The 25,177-nt window shown below is 44.8% G+C and overlaps 1 protein-coding gene across 1 annotated transcript in view; it reads left to right on the top strand.

Annotated features, from left to right (window-relative positions):
• NKAIN1 (sodium/potassium transporting ATPase interacting 1) overlaps positions 1-25,177 on the top strand; it is a 262,439-nt gene that overhangs the window by 198,571 nt on the left and 38,691 nt on the right. The window contains exons 4-6 of the mRNA XM_033953781.1: positions 13,799-13,996; positions 17,148-17,208; positions 23,848-23,929. Of these exons, the coding sequence (XP_033809672.1) occupies positions 13,799-13,996; positions 17,148-17,208; positions 23,848-23,929 (341 nt within the window). The remainder of the gene's footprint in view (positions 1-13,798; positions 13,997-17,147; positions 17,209-23,847; positions 23,930-25,177) is intronic.

Here is a 25,177-nt window from a genome sequence, read left to right as displayed (position 1 = left end):
CTAACTGCCCCGCCACCACATCTTCTGAGCCAGGAGAAATGTGAATTTCACCCATCCCCCCCCCCCTCCACTTCAGTTTTCTACTACGAAAATCGATGCCTTAAGTAAAGAGTAAATGAATTCCAGAGGCCTGGCCTGCGGTCCTGCTGTAATGGCCATCGATAATAAGCCTCCTGTATGCAGTGAGTCCTCTTGCAGAGGAGAAATGTTAATGTCAGATTTGACCAGGCACTGAGAATCAATTACCACATTTTATTTCAAAGACTGTTTGTAGAGGACAAGAGTTCTGCCCTGCTCACTCCCAGTTGGCTTTGGAGTTTGAGAGGAATGCATGCAGTCTCTGCCCCCTAAGGCAGGATAGAATTGCATTATTCCATGAGTTTGCCTCACAGGGTTTCCTGTTGCTTGAGCTGCTCTATCTTGTTCGGGAAAGGTTCTCGGGCCCAGATGTATACGAGGAGGGCCCTAGCAGGCTGTAATTGCGTCCTGTGCAAGCACGCACTATGGCAGTGTCTCGCAAACTTTGTCAAGCCGCGGCGCACTAAATGTAGTTTGTGAGCTCACTGGGACAGTCGGGGGAAAAATACTTGAGCTCCTCATGTTCTTGCGTTCTTTTTTATTTTTAATTCTAATTTTATACATAACTGTGTTATTCCTAGCATTCTTTTATCCAGTTGTATACCAAATGATTCCCTATAATGAGGTTTTAATACTGTTAGGTATGTATAACGTGACCATACATCCCGTTTTGAACGGGACCATCCCATTTTTAGGGAGCCTGTGCCGTTGTCCCCAAGCACTACGATGGGAGCTCACGGCAGCCATTTTGGATGAATGATCTGCACGGGGCAGGAGCGTAAGAAGATCACTCCTGCCCCGAAAGACCGCTAGACCACCAGGTAAGGTCCGGGGAGGTCCAGGAGGCGGGAGGGAGGTGGAGATGATTCCGGTTTTAGGAAATCGCAAATAATCGAAATCGCGAGTCCTAAAACCGCAAATCGGGAGGAGGAACTGTACTCTAGTTTTGTTGGATTTTCTTTGCTCGTGTGTACCGCAATGTAAACCGCTTAGGCTATAAGTGGTATATAAATACCTAAAATAAATAAATAATACATGTTTGCTTGGTGACATGCCCGTGTCGTATCATGAGCCACCCATGTGTACATCCCCTTCACTGTTGCATGCTATCCCCTAACGCTACAAAAAACAACTAAAATCACACATGCAGTTTTGGTCATGAACTCAAATTACGCATACAGTTTAATTGAATAACAAGCTAATTACCACCAATAATTGGCATTTTAGCAATGCACATTGGAAGGAATGATCCAGAACATTGTTGCCAGATGCTAAGGTCCACCTTAGGGGTCAGCACCCAAGAAAAAGATCTAGGTGTCATCATAGACAATATGTTTGTGTTTTATTAAGACTTCTTATAGCGCTTGAGCATACGACAGGTCTAAACGGTTTACAATAAAAAAAATAATTCAATATAAAAGAACTCAAAGCCAAATTAAAAAAAAAAAAATACACACATCACCTTTATCTTAAAAAAGACACCACCTTCCTTAAAATAAAAAAACAAAGAAATCTAAAATTAAATCTAATATTAAATTAAATCTGAACGTACCCTAACCATCATAATCTCTGCAGAGTCAAATCCCCTCAATAAATATAAATAATAAAATACGTGGAAACCTTTTGCCCCATTTGTGGCGGCAGCTAAAAAAGCAAAGAGGGTACTAGGAATGATTAGAAAAGGGATGATAAATAAGATTATTATATTGCTCCATGGTGCAAAAGCATCTTGAGTGTTATGCTCAATTCTGATCGCTGTATCTCAAAATAGATATAGCAGAATTAGAAAATTTGAAAAGGTTCAAAGAACAGCGACCAAAATGATAATGGGGATGGAACTCCTCTTGTATGAGGAAAGGCTAAAGAGGTTAGGGCTTTTCAGTTTGGAAAAGAGGCAGCTGAGGGGAGATATGAATGAAGTCTACAAAATCCTGAGTGGAGTAGAACGGGTACATGTGGATCGATTTTTCACTCCATCAAAAATTACAAAGACTAGGGGACACTCGGTGAAGTTACAGGGAAATACTTTTAAAACAAACAGGAGGAAATATTTTTCCACTCAAAGAATAGTTAAGCTCTGAAACTCAATGCCAGAGGATGTGCATCAGGGAGGGGCCTAAGGCTCTGATTGGCCCAGAATCTAAGGTTCCTCCCATAGGAGGAGCTTTAAGCAACCTGGGCCAATCAGAGCCTTAGGCCATTCCCAGGCATATCCCAGAATGCACAGGTGAGGGGAAGGCCCACCATTTTGAAGAGGTGGGCCTGCTGACCAGAGGAGGAGGCATCCTTCCGGCCGGCCTTCGTAAATAAGATAAGGGGAGGCAATGGGATGTCAGAGGCATGGAGGGAGTCATCGGGGATAGAGTGGTGGGACAGAGTGGACATCCCTTCTGTTGCTGGTGGGGGTGTTGGGGTTGTTGCTTGGCAGTGGGAGGGAGTGGGCATCCCTTCCACTGTCGGGGGGATTGCTTGGTGGCAGGGGGGAGTGGGCATCTCTCTCACTGCTGTGCGGGTGTTGGGGGGGGTTTAGCGTAATGGCAGCGGCAGGAGGGAGTAGGCATCTCTCCCGCTGCCGGGGTCAGAGAGATTGCTTCTCAGCGGCAAAATTTTCTGGCAGGTCTGAGCTGTCAAGCTTTACTTTTCTGTCAATGCCTGAGCCAATCAGTACTCTAGCACTGACCAGAAAGTAAAGGTACGATACCTCAGACCTGTCGGAAAATTTTGTTCGCAGATGTAGGACAGTGACCTGTCGATAATAGAGAATCGCCCGGAGTGCTTCTTTAAATATTAATAACCGTGTTGTAATACATTTGCATGGCAGAGTCGGAGACTGCTAGGAAGCTCGGAAAAGACCACGGTAAGCCGTTTTGATAATCTGCCACTAAAATGCATGAACACTAAACCAGCTGGAACCAGTTTAGCGACCATGTTAAAGTTTTAAGAATCGTCCCCTGAATGGCTAAGGAAATTCAACCCCCCCTTCCCCCCCCCAATATGGATACTTGCTTCCACTTTTTTGTCTGCTTCTCCTACCACTGCCTTATTGATATGCAAAGCAGAAATCTGATCTATAACCCTGCTGATGCCATCAGGATTTGGATTTGAAGAACTAATTAAAACCAGCGGCGGTACTCCATGTGCGCTGTTGAATCAAAGCTGCTCCTCTCGGCCCCTCCCTCATAACCCATGTTCCTTGTGTAATCTGTCTGCTAAGCCCTTTACCGGAGTGTAGAGGGGCAGGTGGAGAGTTTGATCTCTTGCAGGAGTCTCTGCCTCCCTCCCTTCTCTTAGACACGGGATCCAAGATGTCAGGCGGCAGAGAGATAAAACAGAGCATTAATCCTTTTAGCTGGCTGCCTGGGCTGAACTGATAGTGGGGTGAAGGGGTCTGTGAAGTGGATTGAATCTAAATGACAGCTTACAATCAGGATCTTTCTTGGCCCCAAACATCCAAAGAGGCAGATCAGGATCAAATCAACATGGCTTCCTCTGTCTGTAGGGCAAATTGTGGGTAAGAATATTTAGTAGACATTTATTTTCCAATGCGATTTATTTTAAGAAAAGCATACACTTCTCCCTCCATATTTGCGGGGGATGCGGGCAGAACATAGCCGTGAATACCGAAAAACCGTGAATAACTTTTTGCATGTTATTCGCGGTTGTTCGGCAAAATAGACCTGAAAAAGATAATAAAACGTGAATAACCCGACCTGCGATATGCTCTGTACAATGCCGGGAGCAGCGATTCCCTCCACGAAATACCAGGGGCAGCAATTTCCAATGTGAAATGCCAGGTTCAGTGATGAAAATGAGGGGGCGGAGTCAACAGCCGAAAAATCGCAAATAAGCGAATCCACAGATATGGAAATCGTGGATACGGAGGGAGAAGTGTATTAAAAATTTTCTAAGGGTCTCTATTCAAACGATCTAAAAAATTAACATCTACTAAAGAAAAAAGGGGTCCTTGATATGAACCACTGTTCCATCCAATGGCATAGTAAGGGGAGGAATAGGGGGGGGTGCGGTCTACACCGGGTACGGCACTCGTTCTCCTCTCCGGCACCCACTCCTCTCCTTGCCACACCCGCCTATCCCTCGCCTCCCCATACCTTTTTTATTATGCTGGTGCGAGGTTGATGCCTGCGTCGGCATCAGCGCTCTCTCTGATGTCACTTCTGGGACCCGCGCCTAGGAAGTGACATCAAAGAGCAAGCCGACACCGACGTGGGCATGCTGCTCACGCTGGAGAATTTAAAAAGGTATGGGGAAAGGGGGGCAGGGAGGGGTGCCACCGCCCCAGGCACCGCTCACTCTTACTACGCCACTGGGTCCAACAGTGATCAATCCAGGTCACAAATAACAGACAGAAACCCAAAGAGTAGCAACATTCCAGAGCTGAGATTGTGATGTGATTGTGATGTCACAATGCCTCATTCCACCAATGCCTAAGAGCCAACCTCAGCAGTGATGTCACAATGGCTCGACTGTCCTATACTTGGCTCACATAAGAACATAAGAATAGCTATAATGGGTCAGACTAGTGGTCCATCTAGCCCAGTATCCTGTTTTCACAGTGGCCAATCCAGGTCACAAGTACCTGGCAAAAAACAAACAAACAGTAGCAACATTCTATGCTACTGATCCCAGGGCAAGCATTGGCTTCCCCAATGCCTATCCCAATAGCAGACTTTGGACTTTTCCTCTAGAAAATACTTCAAAATAATGCAAAAGAGGGCCCCTCCATTAAAAAAACCCCCAAACTTAAGTGTCTATTATCTTCCTAGAGCTGAGAAACGCATTATGTTGACAGATCCAAAGAATTAGCTAGCGGAAAACTAATTGAGAGAGATCTAGATAAATAGGATAAGACAAAAAGTATGTAACCCCCTAGAGTTTTGTGCCATTTTCTCAGTAACTGCTTTGATTTTGAGAAATTTTACGTACATATTTAGACATCATCATCCATAATAATAAAAGGCTAAGCGCGCATGCGCTGTCGAAAATCCGTGAGTCCTGGTGGCGTGAGCTGTGCTTCTGTGCCAGTGCTCACGGCGCCTGCGCTAGCGCGTGTGCCAGCGACTCCTCCCTCCCACTGCCGGTCCTCTTCAAAGCGGCCTGCTGAGGTTTGACAGCCCCTGTAGTGAACCTTGCAGGCCGCTCTAGGAAATCCAGGGAGGCGAAGGCGGGACGGAGGCTGCGATCGGCAGCGGCTGCTGCTACTCCTCCAGCTGCCTAGCTCCTCTCCGCCGGCCCCGGCTGGCAGCCCCCTCTGCCCAGTCCTCTCTGCTCCGGTGGCCCGCACAGGAAAAGGAGCGGATGAAGCAGGGAGACTGTGCAAAGGGAAACAAGGGGGTTGACGGGAGGGGGAGGAAGCCGAGGAATCTCTAGCACCAGTTAATGTAACGGGCTTAAAGACTAGTATTTATATATTACTGTGAAGCAACATTTAATTATCTTAAGCTATGTTGATAATACTGGCATTTTAGTGTTCCGGACGTCTCGCAATCCTAGCCAGGACCACACAGCAGGATTCTGGAGTTTTTTCGGCAGTGGCCCAGGGGGGGAAGAAGACTCCTTGGCTTCAGGTTCAAATGTAACACTCTCTCCTGCTGATTGCATCCCACCACCTCATCCTTCGGACCCTGCTGCCTCAGTGGGGTTTCCTCGAGCAGAAGTCGTTCATCAAGAGGTCCTGCCACGGAGTCCACAGGACAGTTTGAAAATCTTAGGGAGCAGGCAGTCATTTTGATGATGTCATTGCGTCAGCATCCGTGCATGCGTGGATGCCCTCTAGACACAGCCCTGAGGTCAGGGACTTCCAAAACCCAGACAAACTGCTGAGTTTTGGAAATCCCTCCAGGCATCCGGACAGTCCTCTATAAAGAAGACATGTCTGGGTTTCCCCGGATGTCTGGTAGCCCTACTTGATATTGAAATTAGTTTATAGGAGGAAAACGTGTGGATCTATCCAAACATGACAAGGCAAACATGAGAATGTAGAAAAGCTTTTTTGGCTATGAGGCAGGAAGTTTCATCATTAGTAGGGTTATCATATTTTGCTGTGTAAAATCCCGGACACATGGCCACACCCCCATCCTTCTCCAGCCCCACCTCATTCAGTCTCTAACCCCACTCCCAGAGATCTCATCTTTTCATTTCTGACCTCCGGACCGCATCGCAGGGCTTCCTAGCGTGCACAGACGCATGTGACATCATCCACACATGCTCAGAGGCCCTCTTGATGCGGCCAGAACTTTCCAAAACCCAGACAAAAAGCCGGATTTTGGACATGTCTGAGTTTTTCTGGACGTTTGGTAACCCTAATCATTAGGGGCTACATTTTTGTTGGCTTATCCTTGTAAATGTCGTACAAAATATTTAGGTATAGGCTATGTTTACTATCAGCTAGAGCAGTGGTCTCAAACTCAAACCCTTTGCAGGGCCACATTTTGGGATTTGTAGGTACTTGGAGGGCCTCAGAAAAAATAGTTAATGTCTTATTAAAGAAATGAGTTTTCCATGAGGTAAAACTCTTTATAGTTTATAAATCTTTCCTTTTAGCTAAGTCTTAATAATAATAATGCAATTTATAGCTAAAGAGACATATGATCAAGAAACTGTTTTATTTTACTTCTGTGATTATGATAAACATACCAAGGGCCTCAAAATAGTACCTGGCGGGCCGCAAGTTTGAGACCACTGAGCTAGAGTAATTAAGGGATTTTCCTGACTTTAAAGAAGATATCCATCTAAGGGCCCCTTTTACAAAGCCACAGTAGTTGTGGTAAAGTGGGGTGGAGAAGTGGCATAGTGGTTAGAGCATCTGTCTCCACACCCTGAGGTTTTGAGTTCGATTCCCACTGCAGCTCCTTTTGACTCTGGGCAAGTCACTTAACCCTTCATTGCCCATGTAAACTGCTTTGATTGCGTCAATCACACCCACACTGTAAAAGCAGTACATCAAGTTCCATCCCCCTAAAGTGGTGGTCTCAAACTCACGGCCCATGCCAGGTACTATTTTGAGGCCTCAGTATACCATTGTTTTGGAACGTTGCCCGCCTCACTGCTGTAACATAGAAACATAGAAAGATGATGGCAGAAAAGGGCTATAGCCCACCAAGTCTGCCCACTCTACTGACCCTCCCTATCAAGTCTGAGTGTCTTATTAGGCCTCTGTAGGGATCCCACGTAGATGTCCCATTTATTCTTAAAGTCAAGCATGCTGTTGGCCTTGGCCTCCTGCTCTGGAAGCTTATTCCAGTGCCCCACCACTCTTTCCGTGAAGAAATACTTCCTAATGTCACCCCTAAATTTCCCTCCTCTGAGTTTGAGCGGATGCCCTCTTGTGGCCGAGGGTCCCCTGAGTAGGAAGATGTCATCTTCTACCTCGACACGACCCGTGATGTATTTAAACGTTTCAATCATGTCTCCCCTCTCCCTGCGTTCCTCCAGAGTGTAGAGCTGCAGTTTGTTCAGTCTCTCTTCGTACGAGAGACCCTTGAGCCCCAAGATATTCCTAGTGGCCATCCGCTGAACCGACTCGACTCTCAGCACATCTTTGCGGTAATGTGGCCTCCAGAACTGCACACAGTGCTCCAGGTGAGGTCTCACCATGGTTCTGTACAGTGGCATTATGACCTCAGGTTTCCTGCTTACGAAACTTCTATTGATACATCCCATCGTTTGTCTTGCCTTGGATGATGCTTTTTCCACCTGATTTGCAACCTTCATGTCTACACTGATGATCACTCCCAAGTAACCGCACGCAAGCGCTTTCCTGCATCGGTAAGTGATTGAGAGATGGAGTGGAGAGGACAATCACGTACAGATGCAGGAAAGGCCACGCTTGCCACGCTATGGCCATGTTTGCCGCAGCTTCAGTAAAAGGACTTCTAAGTCCTTTAGACAATTGCTGTTTTCCTTCTTATATCAGGGTCCCCTCCGTTTGGAATGGTCTTCTTTCTGTTACCAGATACACATATGAAAGGAATTATCTAATATACAGTGTTCCCCCGTGAATTCGCAAATCGCGGACTCGCTCATTCGCGGTCTACTCCGACCGCCTCTTCCTGTAGTTAAGTCAGACTACACCAATCAGGAGCTGCGTGTCAAAGCAGCTCCTGATTGGTGTAGCCCGACTTTACTACAGGAAGAGGCAGTTGGAGCAGACCGCGAGTGATTTCCTTCACCTGCCAGCACTCCAGCTGTCCTGTCCTGCCTCCCCTGCCTTTTGACAGGTGAAAAACTGCATTTGTGATATTTAAAAATTCACAGGGATTCCTGGAATGGAACCCCCGCGAATTTCAGGGGAGTACTGTAAAGAAAAAAAAAATTAATTTGGAAATTTGTATTGCCTAGGCATTACTAGATTTTATTATTTTGTCTGTTTTATTACTGCTTTTATGTCATGATATAGAGGGGAGGTTTACGTTTAATTGAATTTGTTTCTAATTTTTTCAATTTCAATTTGCAATCCACCCTGAACTGTACAGATAATGGCAGAGTATAAATCTTTGTGATTTAATATAATAAACCTGGTTTACCAAAAGGTCACATAAAGAGGATTTTAGATTTTCTTTATTATTAAATGTTTTGCTTTTGCACAACTAGACTTGACTTGGTTTAGAGACAAGCCAGACTGCATGACAATTTGAGTCAAGCTGAACTCTCCTATGAGGCTTATCAGTCTCTACTGTATTTATTGATTGATTTCTTACATTTCTAATCCATCTTTACAATAAATATCTCAGGGCAGTTTACAAAAGATCAGAGATGTAGCTTCAGTAAATAAATAACATAGCATCACCTGTTTGTTACAATCAGCCTTAAATTCCTCTGTCAGAAGATCTGGCAGTAGCCTGCTTTTGACTGAAAAATGTTTAACCAAAATATAACCAATTGGGATGGGGGGCACTGGGTTTTAGATTGGATCCAGCTTGTGCATTTTATCAACCATATTCCCTACTTCCATCTGTTGCCCCTTCCCCCACCCACACACCTACAACCTTCTTCCTAAACTTGGGGTGATCGCATATGAAGAGCTGCAGTATTTCATGGGACAATTTTTGAAAAATGGCAGGAGGTGTTATAAAGCCCCAGTGACATGCACCAACTTCAGAAAATCATTTTTGTGAGATGATGCATATCAGTTGGCTATGTTTAAAACAAAATGTCATCTTTCTCCCCCCCCCTCCCCCCAAATATAGTCGCTGTGCATATATAATCAAGACTTTTCAAAATGTATTCATCATTTCCTAACAAATCTCTGCAAATGCGAACAAGAAAGGGATTTGGGGGTGCTGATAAACAGAACCCTAAAGCCATCGGCTCAATGCGCGGCGGCAGCGAAGAAAGCAAATAGGATGTTAGGCATAATCAAGAAGGGGATCACGAGTAGGTCGGAGGATGTTATAATGCCACTTTATAGAACAATGGTCAGACCACACTTGGAATACTGTGTCCAACACTGGTCTCCATACCTTATGAAGGATAAAATTCTGTTGGAGAGGGTGCAGAGGCGAGCCACGAAACTGGTCAAGTTTCAAGTTTCAAGTTTATTAAGTCTTGATGAATCGCCTATATAATTTGCTAGGCGATGTACAATAAAAATAACATGTATTAATAAATGAAACAAGTACAATGTTAAAAATGACATAAAAACAAATTTGTTGTGTAAACATATAACATACTTTACAAACTGATCAAAAACTTAATTTCACAGTAATGTGAGGGTAAAACATACAAGACATGTGAGGCTAAATGGGGAAATAGTTACAATTTTGATAGAAGAGAAGAAGAAACATAAAAGGGAAAAACAAAAGGTGGGTAAAAGATGGCTGTTTTAATAAAAAAGAAAAGAAAAAACCGAAAATGTATATAAGATTATCAATTTTTACTACTCATAATAACCATACGCATCTTTAAAAAGAAAAGTTTTTAGCATTTTTTTAAACTGTGTTAGGTCTTTTAGTTCTCTGATGTGTTGGGGTAAAAGATTCCACGATTGAGGTGCATTAACTGAGAACATGTCCTGTCTTCTGGTTCCTATCATTTTAATAGATGGAACTGTAAGAAGATTAGTTGAGGATGAACGAAGTGAGCGTGTTGTACTATATGGGATAAGCCATCTGTTAATAAATTGGGGTTCATTGTAATTTAAAGCTTTGAACACCAAAAGCAACAATTTAAAGGTGAAGCGATGGCTTATAGGAAGCCAATGAGATTTAACCAACAGCGGAGTAACGTGGTCATATTTTTTAGCTTTGTAAATTAGTTTCACGGCGGTGTTTTGTATGAGTTGCAGCCTTCTTTTTTCTTTTTGAGTTATATTAATGAGAAGAGAATTGCAATAATCTAATTTAGTCATAATGAGGGAATGAATGAGAATGTTGATTGATTCTGGTTCTAAGAATTTTGTAAGTGAACGAATCAAACGAAGTTTGGTCAAAGGCATGGAAAATTTAAGCTACAAGGAACGCCTCGGGAAACTGGGACTGTTCACCCTCGAAAAGAGAAGATTGCGTGGGGATCTGATAGAGACTTTTGTTTTTGTTTTTATGGTGGGTTGTTTCCTACCATTTTGATTTTATGGCAATGATTGACAACATGTATTATAATGAGTTTATTGTTATGGATTATTGTCATTCTTGCCAGCTTGTTGTATATTTTAAAATACCAATAAAGACGATTGAACTAAAAAAAAAAAAAAAAAAAAAAGGATTTGACCAAATTGACCAGGAAGCAGCATTACTGACATTTTCAGATGTGGCACGGACAAAAGGTCATAGCCTGTTACTGAGTGGCAGCAGGTTCAGGACAAATGTTAGGAAGTTCTGTTTCACACAACGAGGGGTGGGCGCTTGGAATGCTCTCCCGGAGAAGGTGGTGGCAGAGGCTACTGTTCTGGGTTTCAAACGCAAGTTGGATGCACACCTTCTTGCAAAACATATTGAGGGATACGGGAAATCCGGGTCTCCAACAAGGAGCACCTAAATGGGCCTCCGGGTGTGCGGATCGCCGGACTAGATGGACCTTGGTCTGTTCCGGTGAAGGCGTTTCTTATGTTCTTAAACAGCTGACTGCTAAAAGGCGGACCAGGAAGAAGGAAAAACCTCAGAAATTTTCGGGGTTAACTATTTGTATCCAGCACTCCTTTCGATCATCGACATAAAAACCTCCTTCCTTCCACTTTAAGGGCTTCTTTTACGAAGGTGCGCTAGTGTTTTTAGCGCGTTCGCTAGCCGAAAAACTACCGCCTGCTCAAGAGGAGATGGTAGTAGCTAGCTCGCACTATTCCGCGCGTTAAGGCCTTAATGCACCTTCGTAAAAGGAGCCCTAAATAACTTTGCTGTCCCCACGAAATCTTTTTTTTTTAATTATTATTTTTTTCTATACCACTTATATCCTAAGTGGTTTACATTCAGGTATTTTATCATATTTCCCTATCTGTCCTGGTGGGCTCAAACTCTATCTGGTGTACCTGGGGCAATGAAGGGATTAAGTGACTTGCCCAGGGTCACCAGGAGCAGCGAGGGATTTGAGCCCACAACCTCAGGGTGCTGAGGCTGTAGATCTAGAGCAGTGGTCTCAAACTCAAACCCTTTGCGGGGCCACATTTTGGATTTGTAGGTACTTGGAGGGCCGCAGAAAAAATAGTTAATGCCTTATTAAAGAAATGACAATTTTGCATGAGGTAAAACTCTTTATAGTTTATAAAATTTTCCTTTAACAGTTAAAAGGAAAGATATATAAACTATAAAGAGATTTACCTCATGCAAAATTGTCATTTCTTTAATAAGACATTAACTATTTTTTCTGCTGCCCTCCAAGTACTCTATTTTTTTCTGCAGCACTCACATTTAAAGTTCAATATCTTTTCTTTCTCAAAACTGGTACATTTTAATCACTAAATTGAAAATAAAATCATTTTCCTACCTTTGTTTGGTAATTTCATCAGTCTCTGGTTGCACTTTATTCTTCTGACTGTGCATCCAATGCTTCTTCCCTTCTTTCAGCCTCCTGTATGCTTCCTCTCCTCCAGACCTCATTCCCTCCCCCAACTTTTTCTTTCTTTCTTTCTCTGTCTGTCTTTCTCTGATTCCGTGCCCCATTTTTTGCTTTTTTTTCTGGCTCCCTGTCCCCACCCCACCTTCTTTCTTTCTTTCTTTCTTCCTTCCTGCCCTCCCCCATGCCACCGCCGCCACGGAATAGGCTGCTGCTGCTGCCGCTATCGGGAATAGGCCATCTCCCTGCTTCTCTTCTGCACAGGGCCAACCAACTCTTGCTGCCCAATGTCAATTCTAACGTCGGAAAGGACGTTCCGGGCAGCCAGGCAGCGATTGGCTAGACAGAACGTCCTCTCGACGTCAGAATTGACGTCGGGCCGCCAGAGTTAGTCAGCCCTGCAGGGAAGAGAACAGTGGACCGCACCCCCCTTGGTACGCCACTGGAACAGCAGCGTGTCTGGCCGGCTCGTTCGTTCAAAGCCGCGGGTGGCGGCTCCTTGCGAGATCCGCGCCTGCGTCTGAAGCCTTTCTGATGTTGTGACATCAGAGAGGCTTCCGATGCAGGAGTGGATAGCGCAAGGAGCCGCCAACCCGCGGCTTTGAGCGAACGAGCCGGCTGCTGCTCCAAAAGGAAGAGAATGATGGCCTCCAGACCGCGGGCCACAAATAAAACCTGGAGAGCCACATGCGGCCCGCGGGCCACGTATTTGAGACCGCTGATCTAGAGTGAGTCGTTTAAATTTTCTGTGCTCATTCCTATAGTGAACATTCTTTATTATCAGGGACATTGTAACTACAGTGGTACCTCGGAATCGGAACTTAATCCGTTCCAGAACCCCGATCGAGTTCCAAAACGTTCAAGTTCCAAGACAATTTTCCCCATTGAAAATAATAGAAACTGGATTAATCCGTTCCTTGGTCCCACAAACTCAGCAAGATCGGGCCCCCACCGGCATAGGCAGCAAGATCGTCGACTGCAAGCGGTGCTCAGGTCAAAGCTTCCCTCTGATGCGAACCACTTATCTGTTTCCATTTCCAAAAGCAACCTTTTCTGCAGCACTTATTTACCAAATTCAAACTGAAAGGGGATAGGTTTAGAACCAATGCCAGGAAGTTCTTCTTCACCCAAAGAGTGGTGGACACATGGAACGCACTCCCGGAGGTTGTGGTAGGGCAGAAGACACTACAGGGATTCAAAGAAGGTTTGGATAAATTCCTGAAGGATAAGGGGATTGAGGGATACGGATAGAAGTAAGGATAGGTTTTTTTAGGGCAGGGAACACTTGACAGGTCATGGACCTGATGGGCCGCCGCGAGTGCGGACCGCTGGGCGCGATGGACCTCTGGTCTGATCCCGGTGGAGGCAACTTCTTATGTTCTTATGTAATATGCTCATAGAACTTGTCTCTAATTGGGTCTTAGTTCTTTCTGAAAAATACGTCTCTCAGCTATGGGTTGTTGGGTTTTTTTTTTTTTTTGGGGGGGGGGGAGAGATGATGTTTAATCACCACTGACCTCTTTTTCTGGTTAGAAGTTCATACATAAAATAAAAATGTGACAAGTTTAAGCAAATGCAAGACAAATGAGTATTCCTTAAGACATATCACTTCTTCATGATGAAAGATGGATCTTTCTCGAGACTAACAGCTGTTTCTATACAATTCATCTTCCCCTAGATCTAATTGTGTTTCTTTCTTATTTTACTTCCTTTACAGGAACGGGACTTCGTCATGACTTTTAATACTTCTTTGCACCGTTCATGGTGGATGGAGAATGGGCCTGGCTGCTTGGTGACCCCTGTCATGAACTCCAACCTGGCCCTGGAGGATCATCATGTCATCACAGTGACCGGCTGCTTGCTGGACTACCAGTACATTGAGGTGGTCAGCAGCGCTTTCCAGATATTTCTTGCTGTAAGTTTGGGGAAAAACTCAGTCATGGTGTTAAATATCAAACCAAAGAAACTCCAACTGACCTGTAGTAATTGTCGTGCACCGAAACCGAAAAGAAGACTGCAGAGATGAGGTACAAAAATGCCAAGTCTTTAATCAAAGTCAATAAAACATTTGTATCCAAAGAAGGGTTTGCTTCAGATTAAAAAACTGGACCCAATCCGGTCAGGGCCGGATTAAAGGGTAGGCCCAGTAGGCACATGCCTAGGGCCCAAAAACATCATGAGGGCCCGCTGGCGTTGGGGAAAGCAAACAGGGCAGCTGCCCTGGGCCCCTCTGTCCGGGCATCTCTTCCCCATCCCCTAACCTTCGTGGCGCTTTTCCAAACCAGTTTTCTCTCTCAGAGGGGCATTCTCACTAGTTGCACGTGCACGGCTGCCGCAGAGCTTCTCCTCTGACATGATTTGGCAGAAACCGGAAGTTGCATCAGAGGAAAAGTGTGCGTGTAGCTTGAGAGAACGGCTTCCCCGTCAGGGCCCATCTGAGAGAGAGAACTTTGGTTTTAGAAAGCATTCCAAAAGGTGAGGGGAAGGGAGGGAGATGGCCCAATAAGAGGAAGAGGTTGACTGACACTTAGGTTTAGGGGGGACAGACACTGAATGGAAGTGGGGGTGGGTGAGAGTGGGGGACAAATGCTGAATGGAAGAGGGTGAGAGAGGAGGACAGATGCTGAATGGAAGTGTGGAGGAGAAGGGAGGACAAACATTGAATGGAAGGGGGCACAGTAGACTTGTGTGTCTAGGGGCCCTCGACACGGTCCGTGTTTTGATAAACACTTCTTTCTCAGGGGTCCAAAATGTATGAAGAACCAATTGGAATACAACCTAATAAAAACGGCTTTGATTTTGACGAGCTGAAGGAAAGACTGATGCTAATCCATCACATTGTAAAACTGAAAACATAATCGAAGCAGCTTTTATTAAGTTGTATTCCAAATGGTTCTTCAAAAGTGCGTTTTCATGCATTTTGGACCCCTGAGGAAGAAGTGTTTATCGAAACATGGACCGTGTCTGGTCCAGGTTTTTTACCTGAAGTGAACCATTCTTTGGATACAAATGTTTTTATTGACTTTGATTAAAGATTTGGCATTTTTGTACATCATCCCAAGTCCTCTAAATTTTCTTCACACTTCTACCTCTAACCCTCTGTTGTAGTTCCTTCCTATTTCTCCTACTGTAAACCGCATCGAGCTCTACGAACATGGAGATGATGTGGTATACAAACCTAAGGATTAGATTAGATTAGATTAGATCATCTCTGCAGTCATCTTTTTGTTTTGGCCAATCAGGGACTTCCTTAGGCTCCTCCCTAAGGAAGTCCCTGATTAGCTCAGGTGCCTCAGGCCCCTCCCAAGGGAGAAGCCTGAGGCACCTGAGCCAATCAGGGCCGTATGCCCCTCCCTGTACATCACATGATGCATCAGGGCAGAGCCCAAGGCCCGCATTGCTGACCAGCGGCCGGCGGAGGAGCAGGAGGGGTTGAGCACCCCTCCTGCTCCCAACTAATGGTACAGTAAGAGGGTGGCAACAATGAGACCTGAACAGCAGGAGGGAGTGGGTGTACGGTGGGCAGGGGGGAGGAGAAGAGGCCGATGGCAGGAGGGAGTGGGCATCCCTCATGCCATATTTTTCAGCACAGTGGGGGGAGTGTCGGATGGCAGGAAGGAGTGGGCATTCCTCCTGCCATTTGTGGGTTGCTGCATGCCGGGGGTATGTTTGTTGGAGGGGGGGGGGGGCGATTTTTTGCCAGGTCTGCCTGTTTTGTATTAACTTTATTTTTATGGGGCAGATATTTTGCCCAGATTCTATAAACCAGGGGTCAGGAACCTATGGCTCGCGACACAGATGTGGCTCTTTTGATGGCTGCATCTGGCTCGTTGCCAACGTGACACTCTGACTTCCGGGGGCGGAGCCAAGGAGAGCGGCTGCACACACTACGAGCTCCTCTGCTGCAGTGGAGAACAATCTTCTCCAAGAGGTGCACTGCAGCAGAGGACACCTGAGCAGACCTACCCAGACCATCGGGGACATTCTGCCGGTCACTCGGAAGCAGGAGCCACCGACACAGAGCCGTATCGGATCTGAGCCAGGACGGGGACAGCGGCGGCCATCTTACGAGGCTTTGCACAGTGTGGCACCTCTCCCCAGCTGCAGATTCTAGCCTGGACTGCAGCAAGCTATACCAGTGAAGGGGACAAGTTGTGAGTGTGCCTACTTCATCTGTTATTGCTCTAGAACCCCCCCCCCCTCTAATCTCCCCAGTGTCCCTCTGTGACTATATGAAAGATCCTTGGCTGGGGCTTGATTGATGCATGCTGGGAAACTTAACCTCACCACGTATCAACCAGCCTACAAAGCCATCAGCAAAACCATGCAGCATCAGAAGTCGCATTAATGGTAAGAATTACTTTATTCATCGTTGGTTAGCAACAGCATAACAACATTATTAAAAAGAATTCAGAGACTTATTGTACTTTAAAAATGTTGGTGTTACATAAAATGCACACATTTACTTGTATTTAGTTTTAAACCTATTGTGTGGCTCTCACGGAATTACATTTTAAAATATGTCGTGTTTATGGCTCTCTCAGCCGAAAAGGTTCCTGACCCCCTGCTATAAACGGTTCCTGAAGTTAGGCATGAGTAGGTGCTTAGCTTAAGTTGAAAACACAGTTTAAAACCAACTGAAAATAGTTTTAAAGCAAAAATGTAGGCACCGGTAGGAATCGCGCCTTCAGAGGCATTTAACGATGCCTAATGCCACTGTAGGTGTGGCTAATGCCGGAAGTGGTATTAGGCGCGACTCAAGTCAAAGGCGTGCACCAGAAATGAAGCCCGTGAAAACCCTGGCCTACGTTTCCAGTGCCTACCTTTTGCTGAAGGTGCGATTCTATAAACGGCGCAGTCGCGTGATTGACGCGCGATCGGCAGCCACTTTTAAGGCAGCCGCCAACCACAGTGCCATTTGTAGAATCCGGGCCACACTGCTTTGTTGCCGCTACACCCAACCTTGGGACCGTGTGCGTCACATTTCTTGCTAACTCTGTGCATAATTTTTAATAATGCCATTTTTTTTATTCCTTCTCTTTCTCTTTTCTGTTTTTTTTTTTAAGTTGTTTGGATTTGTCTATGCCTGCTATGTCAGCAAAGTCTTTCTGGAGGAAGAAGACAGCTGTAAGTAGTTTGGATATTACTCACGAAGTCTGTGTGGGATGGGCAAGGATAAAGGGATCCGTTGGTGGCACGGACTGCGTTGGCTGCAGGAGAACGGTCAAAACTGATGAGAGGTGAAATGCGAGTGAGCACTAGAACCGCAGCCAAAGATGTTGGATCATCGGGTGGAGGAGGCAGGGCTGTATCCCATCTTCTTTCACTGATCAAACCCTGGGTCTAGCGGCATTTCCAGTAATTAGATCCACAAAATGTCAAAGATTTTGTGACGGATTTAGATGGACTTGTAGGTTGGTGATATGACCTTCCAGTACTCAAAGGTTTGTGACAAAAAAAAAGAAAATAGACACAGAAACACTAATTATTATTATAATCTTAGATTTTATCAATATGGTCTAGAGCAGTGGTCCCCAACCCTGTCTTGGAGGACCACCAGGCCAATCGGGTTTTCAGGATAGCCCTAATGAATATGCATGGAGCAGATTTGCATGCTTGTCACTTCCATTATATGCAAATTAGAGAATGACACGGGGAAAAAATCTGTCCCCGTCACCGGCCCACCATCCTCTGCACCGCCCCGTCACCGCCGATCCCTTCACCGCCCCGTCACCGTCACCGCCATCCCTTTCACCGCCCCGTCACCGCCACTGCCATCCCATTCACCGCCCCGTCACCGTCCCCGCTGCATCCATATAAGCCTTTTTCCTTTCACTCCCTCCTTCCAATTTGAGCCGGGAACACTAGCGATCGCACGGTCCCCGCGGCCACTACCTGCCTGCCCGGTCGATCCTGGTGTTTGGCTGGCTCTCTCCCTTCTCCTCACCTTGGTTTGTGGGTTTTCTTTTTCGGCAACCTGCGCGCTTTCCCAGGGAGCCGCACACGCGCGGCTGCTCAGTGTTCGATCTTCTGCTCTGCTGCAACTTCCTGTTTCCGGTTGCGTCAGAGCAGAAGATCGAGGCTGAGCAGCGGCGGGTGTGCGCGGCTCTCTGGTAGCGTGCGGGTCACCGAGGAGGAGGATCTGCGGACTGGGGTGAGGAGAGGGGAGAGAGCTGGCTGGACACTGGAATCGATTGGGCGGGCGGGTGTGAGCTGCGGGGACCGCGCGATCCTTCATGCCTCACTGCGGGGGACAAGACCATTCACCGCCCCGCGGGCGGTGAATGGCCTTGTCCCCGTCGCCGCAGCGACTGCTAGTTTTCTTCCCCGTTTTCGGCGGGTGACCCGCGGCTAAAATGCGGTGGCCGCGGGTAAACCGCCACCGTGTCATTCTCTAATGCAAATCTCTCTGGAGACCTGATCTTGGTTCCCCACTCTGCTTCTCACTTTTCTATCTAGAGCAGGGGCGTCAAAGTCCCTCCTCAAGGGCCGAAATCCAGTCGGGTTTTCAGGATTTCCCCAATATATATGCATGAGATCTATTTGCATGCATTGCTATCAACGTATATGCATTGGGGAAACCCTGAAAACCTGACTGGATTCCGGCCCTCGAGGACCGGAGTTGCCCACCCCTGCCTTAGACTCTCTACTGCAAGGGTGTCAAAGTCCCTCCTTGAGGGCCGCAATCCAGTCAGGTTTTCAGGATTTCCCCAATGAATATGCATGAGATCTATTAGCATACAACGAAAGCAGTGCGTGCAAATAGATCTCATGCATATTCATTGGGGAAATCCTGAAAACCCGACTGGATTGCGGCCCTCGAGGAGGGACTTTGACACCCCTGGTCTAGAGGGTAGAAAGCAGAACTGTGAATCTGGAGACCTGACCTTGGTTCCCCACTCTGCTTCTCACTTTGCTATCTAGAGTGAGTCATTTTACATTTCTGTGCTCGTTCTTAGAGTGAACCCTCTTTACTATCAGGGCCATTGTAACTATAAGAACCAGGTGTACTGCATTGAACATACTGTCATACTATAAATATCTATATTAAATATGATTAATCCTAAATTAATCCTAGTCAGAAGGCTCCTGTGGCAGAGTGAGGGATTTTCCCTCTCTGGGACTGCTGTTATGCCATGTATTTGAGAAGGACTACAGGTCCCAGAGTGCCCTGCACTGCTTGGCTCAGTGCTGAATCAGAGGGGCGAGTCTCAGGGAGGAGTATTTCTGCCCAGGCTTGACTCAATTAGGAGGGAGGTCCACGGGAAAAGGAGAGGACTCTGAGCTAGACATAGCATTTAGCTGAGGTAAGCCAACTTCTTGTATGAATTAAGTGTGAGGCGAACTGTACAGAAATTAAAAGCATTTTGGTTCCCATGCCACTGTGGAGTGGTTTCTATGTCTTGACCCTCTTAAAAATACAGGCCAGCCTGCCACTTCGGGTGGTCTGTTAGGGTGCCCTTGCACGAAGTCCCGTTTTTAACACAGCAGCAAAATAGCCAATTTTTTTGCATTAATGGCTGTGCGCTAAGAAAACCGTCTCAAGAGACGCTAACTCTGTATTGTAACATCATTGCAGAAGCTCATGTATTGACAGAAATTGAAAGCAAATGAGCCAGCCTTTATTTTCCTCAAATAACCCAGACTGGCCTATTATTGAGCGTGTTTACCTGTTGAAATATGTAATAATCAGAGATGTGCATGTCCATTCTGAGAGAGGATAAATCTGCCCCTGACTTCACCTATGAACTTACAGATTCAGTTGTTAAGATGACATGAGGATGATGCTCTGCCTAGCCCAGGGATAGGCAATTCCGGTCCTCGAGAGCCGGAGCCAGGTCAGGTTTTCAGGATATCCACCCTAAATATGCATGAGATAGATTTTGCATCTCAAGGAGGCAGTGCATGCAAATCCATCTCATACATATTCATTGTGGAGATCCTGAAAACCTGACCTGGCTCCGGCTCTCGAGGACCGGAATTGCCTAGCCTATATAGTGGGGAGACCTATTTCATTGTTGCTAAACTTAAAAATAAAAATAAAAATCACCCTAATTTTAGGAAGCATCTTGGAATCAAAAATGTAGCGGCTTTATATTAATATATGATATATTCTATCTTCAGTTCATCGAATTTTATGAGGGAAGGGAAGGGATCATTTTTCTACATTTGCAATGGTCCTTAAACTATGTACCAGTTACCTACAATCACCCTATATTGTATAGGTTCTCTGATCAAAATCGATCATAGCACAGACCCAGCACTTGGATTTTAACTGAAAAGCTTAGGGGTGCTTTTACTAAGGCCGATTTTGCATACGCTAAATGCTAATGCGCCCATTATATTCTATGGATGCGTTAGCATTTAGCGCACGCTAAATCGGCTAGCGCACCTTAGTAATGTAGACTGACGTTGGTGCAGGCAGTGTGAGCGATATCAAATGCAGAGTGTGGGGTGGAGCCAGGGAAATGTCTACAAGCATCTCAAAGGAGACACTTTATGTCAGTGACATCAATTTAATAATATACAGCAACGCAATATAATTATGCAAATATTGCCACAGCTTTATTATGAGTTTGCATTGATGCAAATGTTGTGTACCATAGAGTTGATTGGTCCTGCTTCATTGCTTAGCTGATATATGGCATTGTGAGATTAAACTAATGAGCGAAGCCTAGTTCATTATAATTAACATTTCTAACAATCTGCTGGAATTATTTTCCGAGAGGCGTAGCGCTGAGGGCCTCGCTGGCTGTTGCACCTGACTGGTTTATGACCAGGGACTACGGCTTGGTTTCAGCACCTTGGAGAGCGACACTGTCCTTTTTCCCCTGCTTTGTGTAGTCAGCCAGCATTATCAAGCTTATGTGTTTACACCATTGGTCTCAAACTCCAACCCTTTGCAGGGCCACATTTTGGATTTGTAGGCACTTGGAGGGCCTCAGAAAAAAAAATAGTTAATGTCTTATTAAAGAAATGACAATTTTGCATGTGGGTAAAACTCTTTATAGTTTATAAATCTTTCCTTTTGGCTAAGTCTTAATAATAATATTGTAATTTATAGCTAAAGAGACATATGATCAACTGTTTTATCTTACTTTTATGATTATGATAAACGTACCGAGGGCCTCAAAATAGTACCTGGCCCCCGGGCCGTGAGTGTGAAACCACTGGTTTTACACCCTTTGATATCACCTTGCAGACTGGTTGTTTCACCTGGAATGTCGCCACTCCTTTAAAATCTTTGTCTGAGATATCACAGCAGTGATATTTTTTTTTTTTGGGGGGGGGGCAAAAATTACCTCTGCTTAATACTGCCTGCCAAATTATTTTTAATATTTCTTGGTTAAGACAAACCATGCAAATTTTCCCTTTTGTTCTGGTGTGTATTTAAACTTAGACACCCCATATAGAAGGCTTGAGGAGGCTAAGCTTTTCCGATCCCAACCATGAAGTATATGTAAACTCCTCCCAGTTTCTAAGTCTCCTTTCTGTGAACCTGAATAAATTCAGAGCACGTTCTACAAGGTTTCACAGCTGAGGTGGCTGGAATTCTGTTGTAAATAGTATCTGTACTTTGGTTTATGTTTTGCCAAGATCTGTCTGTGCTTGGTTTGCATTCCAAACAGCACCTGCCATTCTAGTAAACTCATGCATTCAATACAGTTACTGCTATTAATGCTGCCATAATTGAAATTTAAATGCATTTTTGCACTAGAATATCTTATTAGCATTGGAAATGCATGGGAGAGCGCCAAATATTATGCTAGAGGGGCAGCTTAAGTCCATAGGAATAGCTTGAAGCATATTCTGATTGCTAGGATGATAATGTACCTGGGGTAGGAATTCACTTTATAGTATGGTCTTGAGTATTGCTTGATGAAATGTTACTTCTCTGGCATTACCCTGTGCAGTAATGTCCCTGGAGCCATTTTGCTGCCAGAACCTCAGGGCTGGAGTTTGTTCCTGCCTGCTATAATCACTGGATTACCAGGGATGGTCGGGGAGGCCAAAGGGGCTGCCATGCCTCTTTGGTTAGGGGGGGGGTATTGGATCATGTGGGGAGTACTTCACTGGTTTAGAGGGTCATGAGTGGGGATTGCATTGTATGTGGGGTGTCTGGTCAGGAGGATTGGATCACGCTGGGGGAAGCTTTGATGCTTGGTGGGGTTTGGAAGGAGGCAGGGTCCTGTTGGAGAGGGCCAGGAGGAAGGAGAGAATAACAAGAGATGCAGGCCAGTATCCAGAAGCTATGTGGGTGCTGGTCAATATTTAGTGGGCATAGTTAGGACTGCTTTTTGTGTGGTGCTGTGCAGACATCGGCACCAAATATTTCCGGCATTCGTATAACTGGTGGCTTCCCCTAACTCCACCACCATAATACCCTTTCTCCTGCCCAGTTTCAAGATGTTCAGAAGCACTGTCCACTTAAGTGTGACTGAATAATGGTGGCCAGCTCACTGAGCACAATGTAAGCAGGATTGAGCCTCTCCTGTCTGCTTAAATTGCTTTGAATATCGGGTCCTTTCTATATCGCAGACTGTTGAAATATCGGTGCTCTGAAAATGTCTTATCTGTTGCCCTAAAGAGTCTACGTTTGTAAAGCAACTAAAGTCTTGCAAGGCCTGTATGAGGAATGGCAAGTTGAACTCAGTTCCTCAGCTGGCACTATTCTGAGGGAGTGTGGCATTTTTTTAAAATAATCGTTAAGTTTCAAGTTTCAAGTTTATTAATTGGCTTGTTCAATCGCTTAATCGGATTTCTAAGCGATGTACAATAAAATAAAATATACATCCATAAGGAAACAAAAACATTACATACACTTAATTAATTATAATATAAACAAAAGGTAAGAGGGGATGAAATCCATTTGTTATAGTAAAGAAAGAACATACAGGGAAAATACAAAAGGAAATGGGAAAAAAAAAAAAAAAAGCAGAATAATTCATAAAAATAACACTTTATAATAAAATTTAATTAAGTTGCAAATGCATCTTTAAACAGAAAGGTTTTTAATTCGCTTTTAAATTTCCCAAAGACCTTCTCTTCCCGTAAAAACATGGGAAGCGCATTCCAAATCTGGGGTGCTGTACATGAGAAGATAAATTGTCTTCTTGTACTAATAATTTTTAGCGAAGGAATTGATAAAAGGTTCCGTTCACTAGATCGCAAGGTTCTTTTAACTGAATATGGGATAAGTAATCTAAATAAAAATGCTGGAGTCTTATTTTCTAATGTTTTAAAAATAATTGTACATAATTTATGCGTAATTCTATGAATGACTGGGAGCCAATGAGCCTTTTTAAGGAGTGGTGTCACATGATCAAATTTTTTAGATTTTGTTATTAATTTAATAGAAGCATTTTGAATAATTTGTAATCGTTTAATTTCTTGTAAAGCAATTCCTGTAAATAATGAATTGCAATAATCGATTTTAGACATCACCAGAGAGTGAATAAGAATATTAAGTGCTTTGGGACAGAGAAATTTAGAAATAGATCGAATTTTCCGCAACCTATAGAAGGTAGTTTTAACAATACTACTAATGTGATCATGATAATTAAGTTTATTATCAAAAATTACTCCTAGAATTTTAGTATTTTTAACTAATTGAAGAGGAATATTTTGAATCAAAATAGGAGTTAACTCGTTTGCTGCCTAGGTCTCCTGCTTAGCAGTGCGAAAACAGCAAACTCCCAGATTTTCTTGTGTCTGTAGTCCGACCTTGGGTGTCTGATGGCATGTATTTCTCTTTCTGTGCCCCAGTTGACTTTATTGGAGGCTTCGATTCTTATGGCTACCAGGCCCCGCAGAAAACATCTCATCTACAGTTGCAGCCTTTATACACGTGAGTAGAAAGAGAGAAGGAGCATGCCTTTCGTGTTAGTATGAATGTGATGAACCATTATTTCGAAAGTGTGGTTCGCTGCATTGCCCTTCACAGAAATTCCAGCCATTAGGTGTGCAAAGTGAGTTAATATGCCGGGACTGGCCACTGACCAGTAAACTCGCATATTGGTGATTATCCAGTCATTTTTGGCAGCTCGTAAAAATGACTGGTTAGCTCTGAAGTGATAGTCAGCTACATCAAGGACATTCCGGGGGGCATTTCATAGTAACATAGTAGATGACAGCAGATAAAGACCCGAATGGTCCATCCAGTCTGCCCAACCTGATTCAATTTAAATTTTTTAATTTTTTCTTCTTAGCTATTTCTGGGCAAGAATCCAAAGCTTTACCCGGTACTGTGCTTGGGTTCCAACTGCCGAAATCTCTGTTAAGACTTACTCCAGCCCATCTACACCCTCCCAGCCATTGAAGCCCTCCCCAGCCCATCCTCCACCAAACGGCCATACACAGACACAGACCGTGCAAGTCTGCCCAGTAACTGGCCTAGTTCAATCTTTAATATTATTTTCAAAGGTAGAGTCTGGTTAGCTCCTGATATTCAGAGCTAACTGGCCAATGTTGGCATATAAATAAGTCCTATCTTTATGTGCAAACAAATGGTTGGATTGCTCTGAATATTGAGTTAAGCAGTCATATGCTTTCCTACAGTCATATGCCGAAAAAACTGACCCATGTAAAATGCTATAAATATGTATGCAGCACTCATAATAAATGGACATCCCTTTGGAATACAAAGCAGTTGCATCCTTTTTTCTAAAGAGACTGTCTCCAGTTATCTGTGAGATGGAAGAGTGTGGGCAAGGCGATATTGGGACCAGAACCGGACCAGGTCCATTTCAGTAGTCATCACTGCAAGTCCCACCTACACAGGAACAGGAAGTCGCTGCAGAGAGGCAGATTCCAGGGCAGGCTGGTGACAGCAGGGTTCCCTCATTGCCACTGCCAGCCTTCCCAAAGGTTCGGTGCAGCAGCAGGGGAGGAGATAGGTGGGAGAGCCAGGAGAGTTGGCAAACCCAGACAGACTCCCCCCTTTAAAAAAAAACCAAACATCTGGGCACTTGGACGGTCCTCTAAAAAGAGGACATATCTGGGTTTTCTCAGATGTCTGTTAGCCCTAGAAATGAGGGGGCATAGGATGAAGAGAAAACTTTAAAACCTGGATATTCAAGGCTGGTTACTGGATATA

Source organism: Geotrypetes seraphini, chromosome 8 (assembly GCF_902459505.1).
Source record: "Geotrypetes seraphini chromosome 8, aGeoSer1.1, whole genome shotgun sequence".
Classification (NCBI taxonomy): domain Eukaryota; kingdom Metazoa; phylum Chordata; class Amphibia; order Gymnophiona; family Dermophiidae; genus Geotrypetes; species Geotrypetes seraphini.
This window is presented reverse-complemented; position numbering and strand designations above follow the sequence as displayed.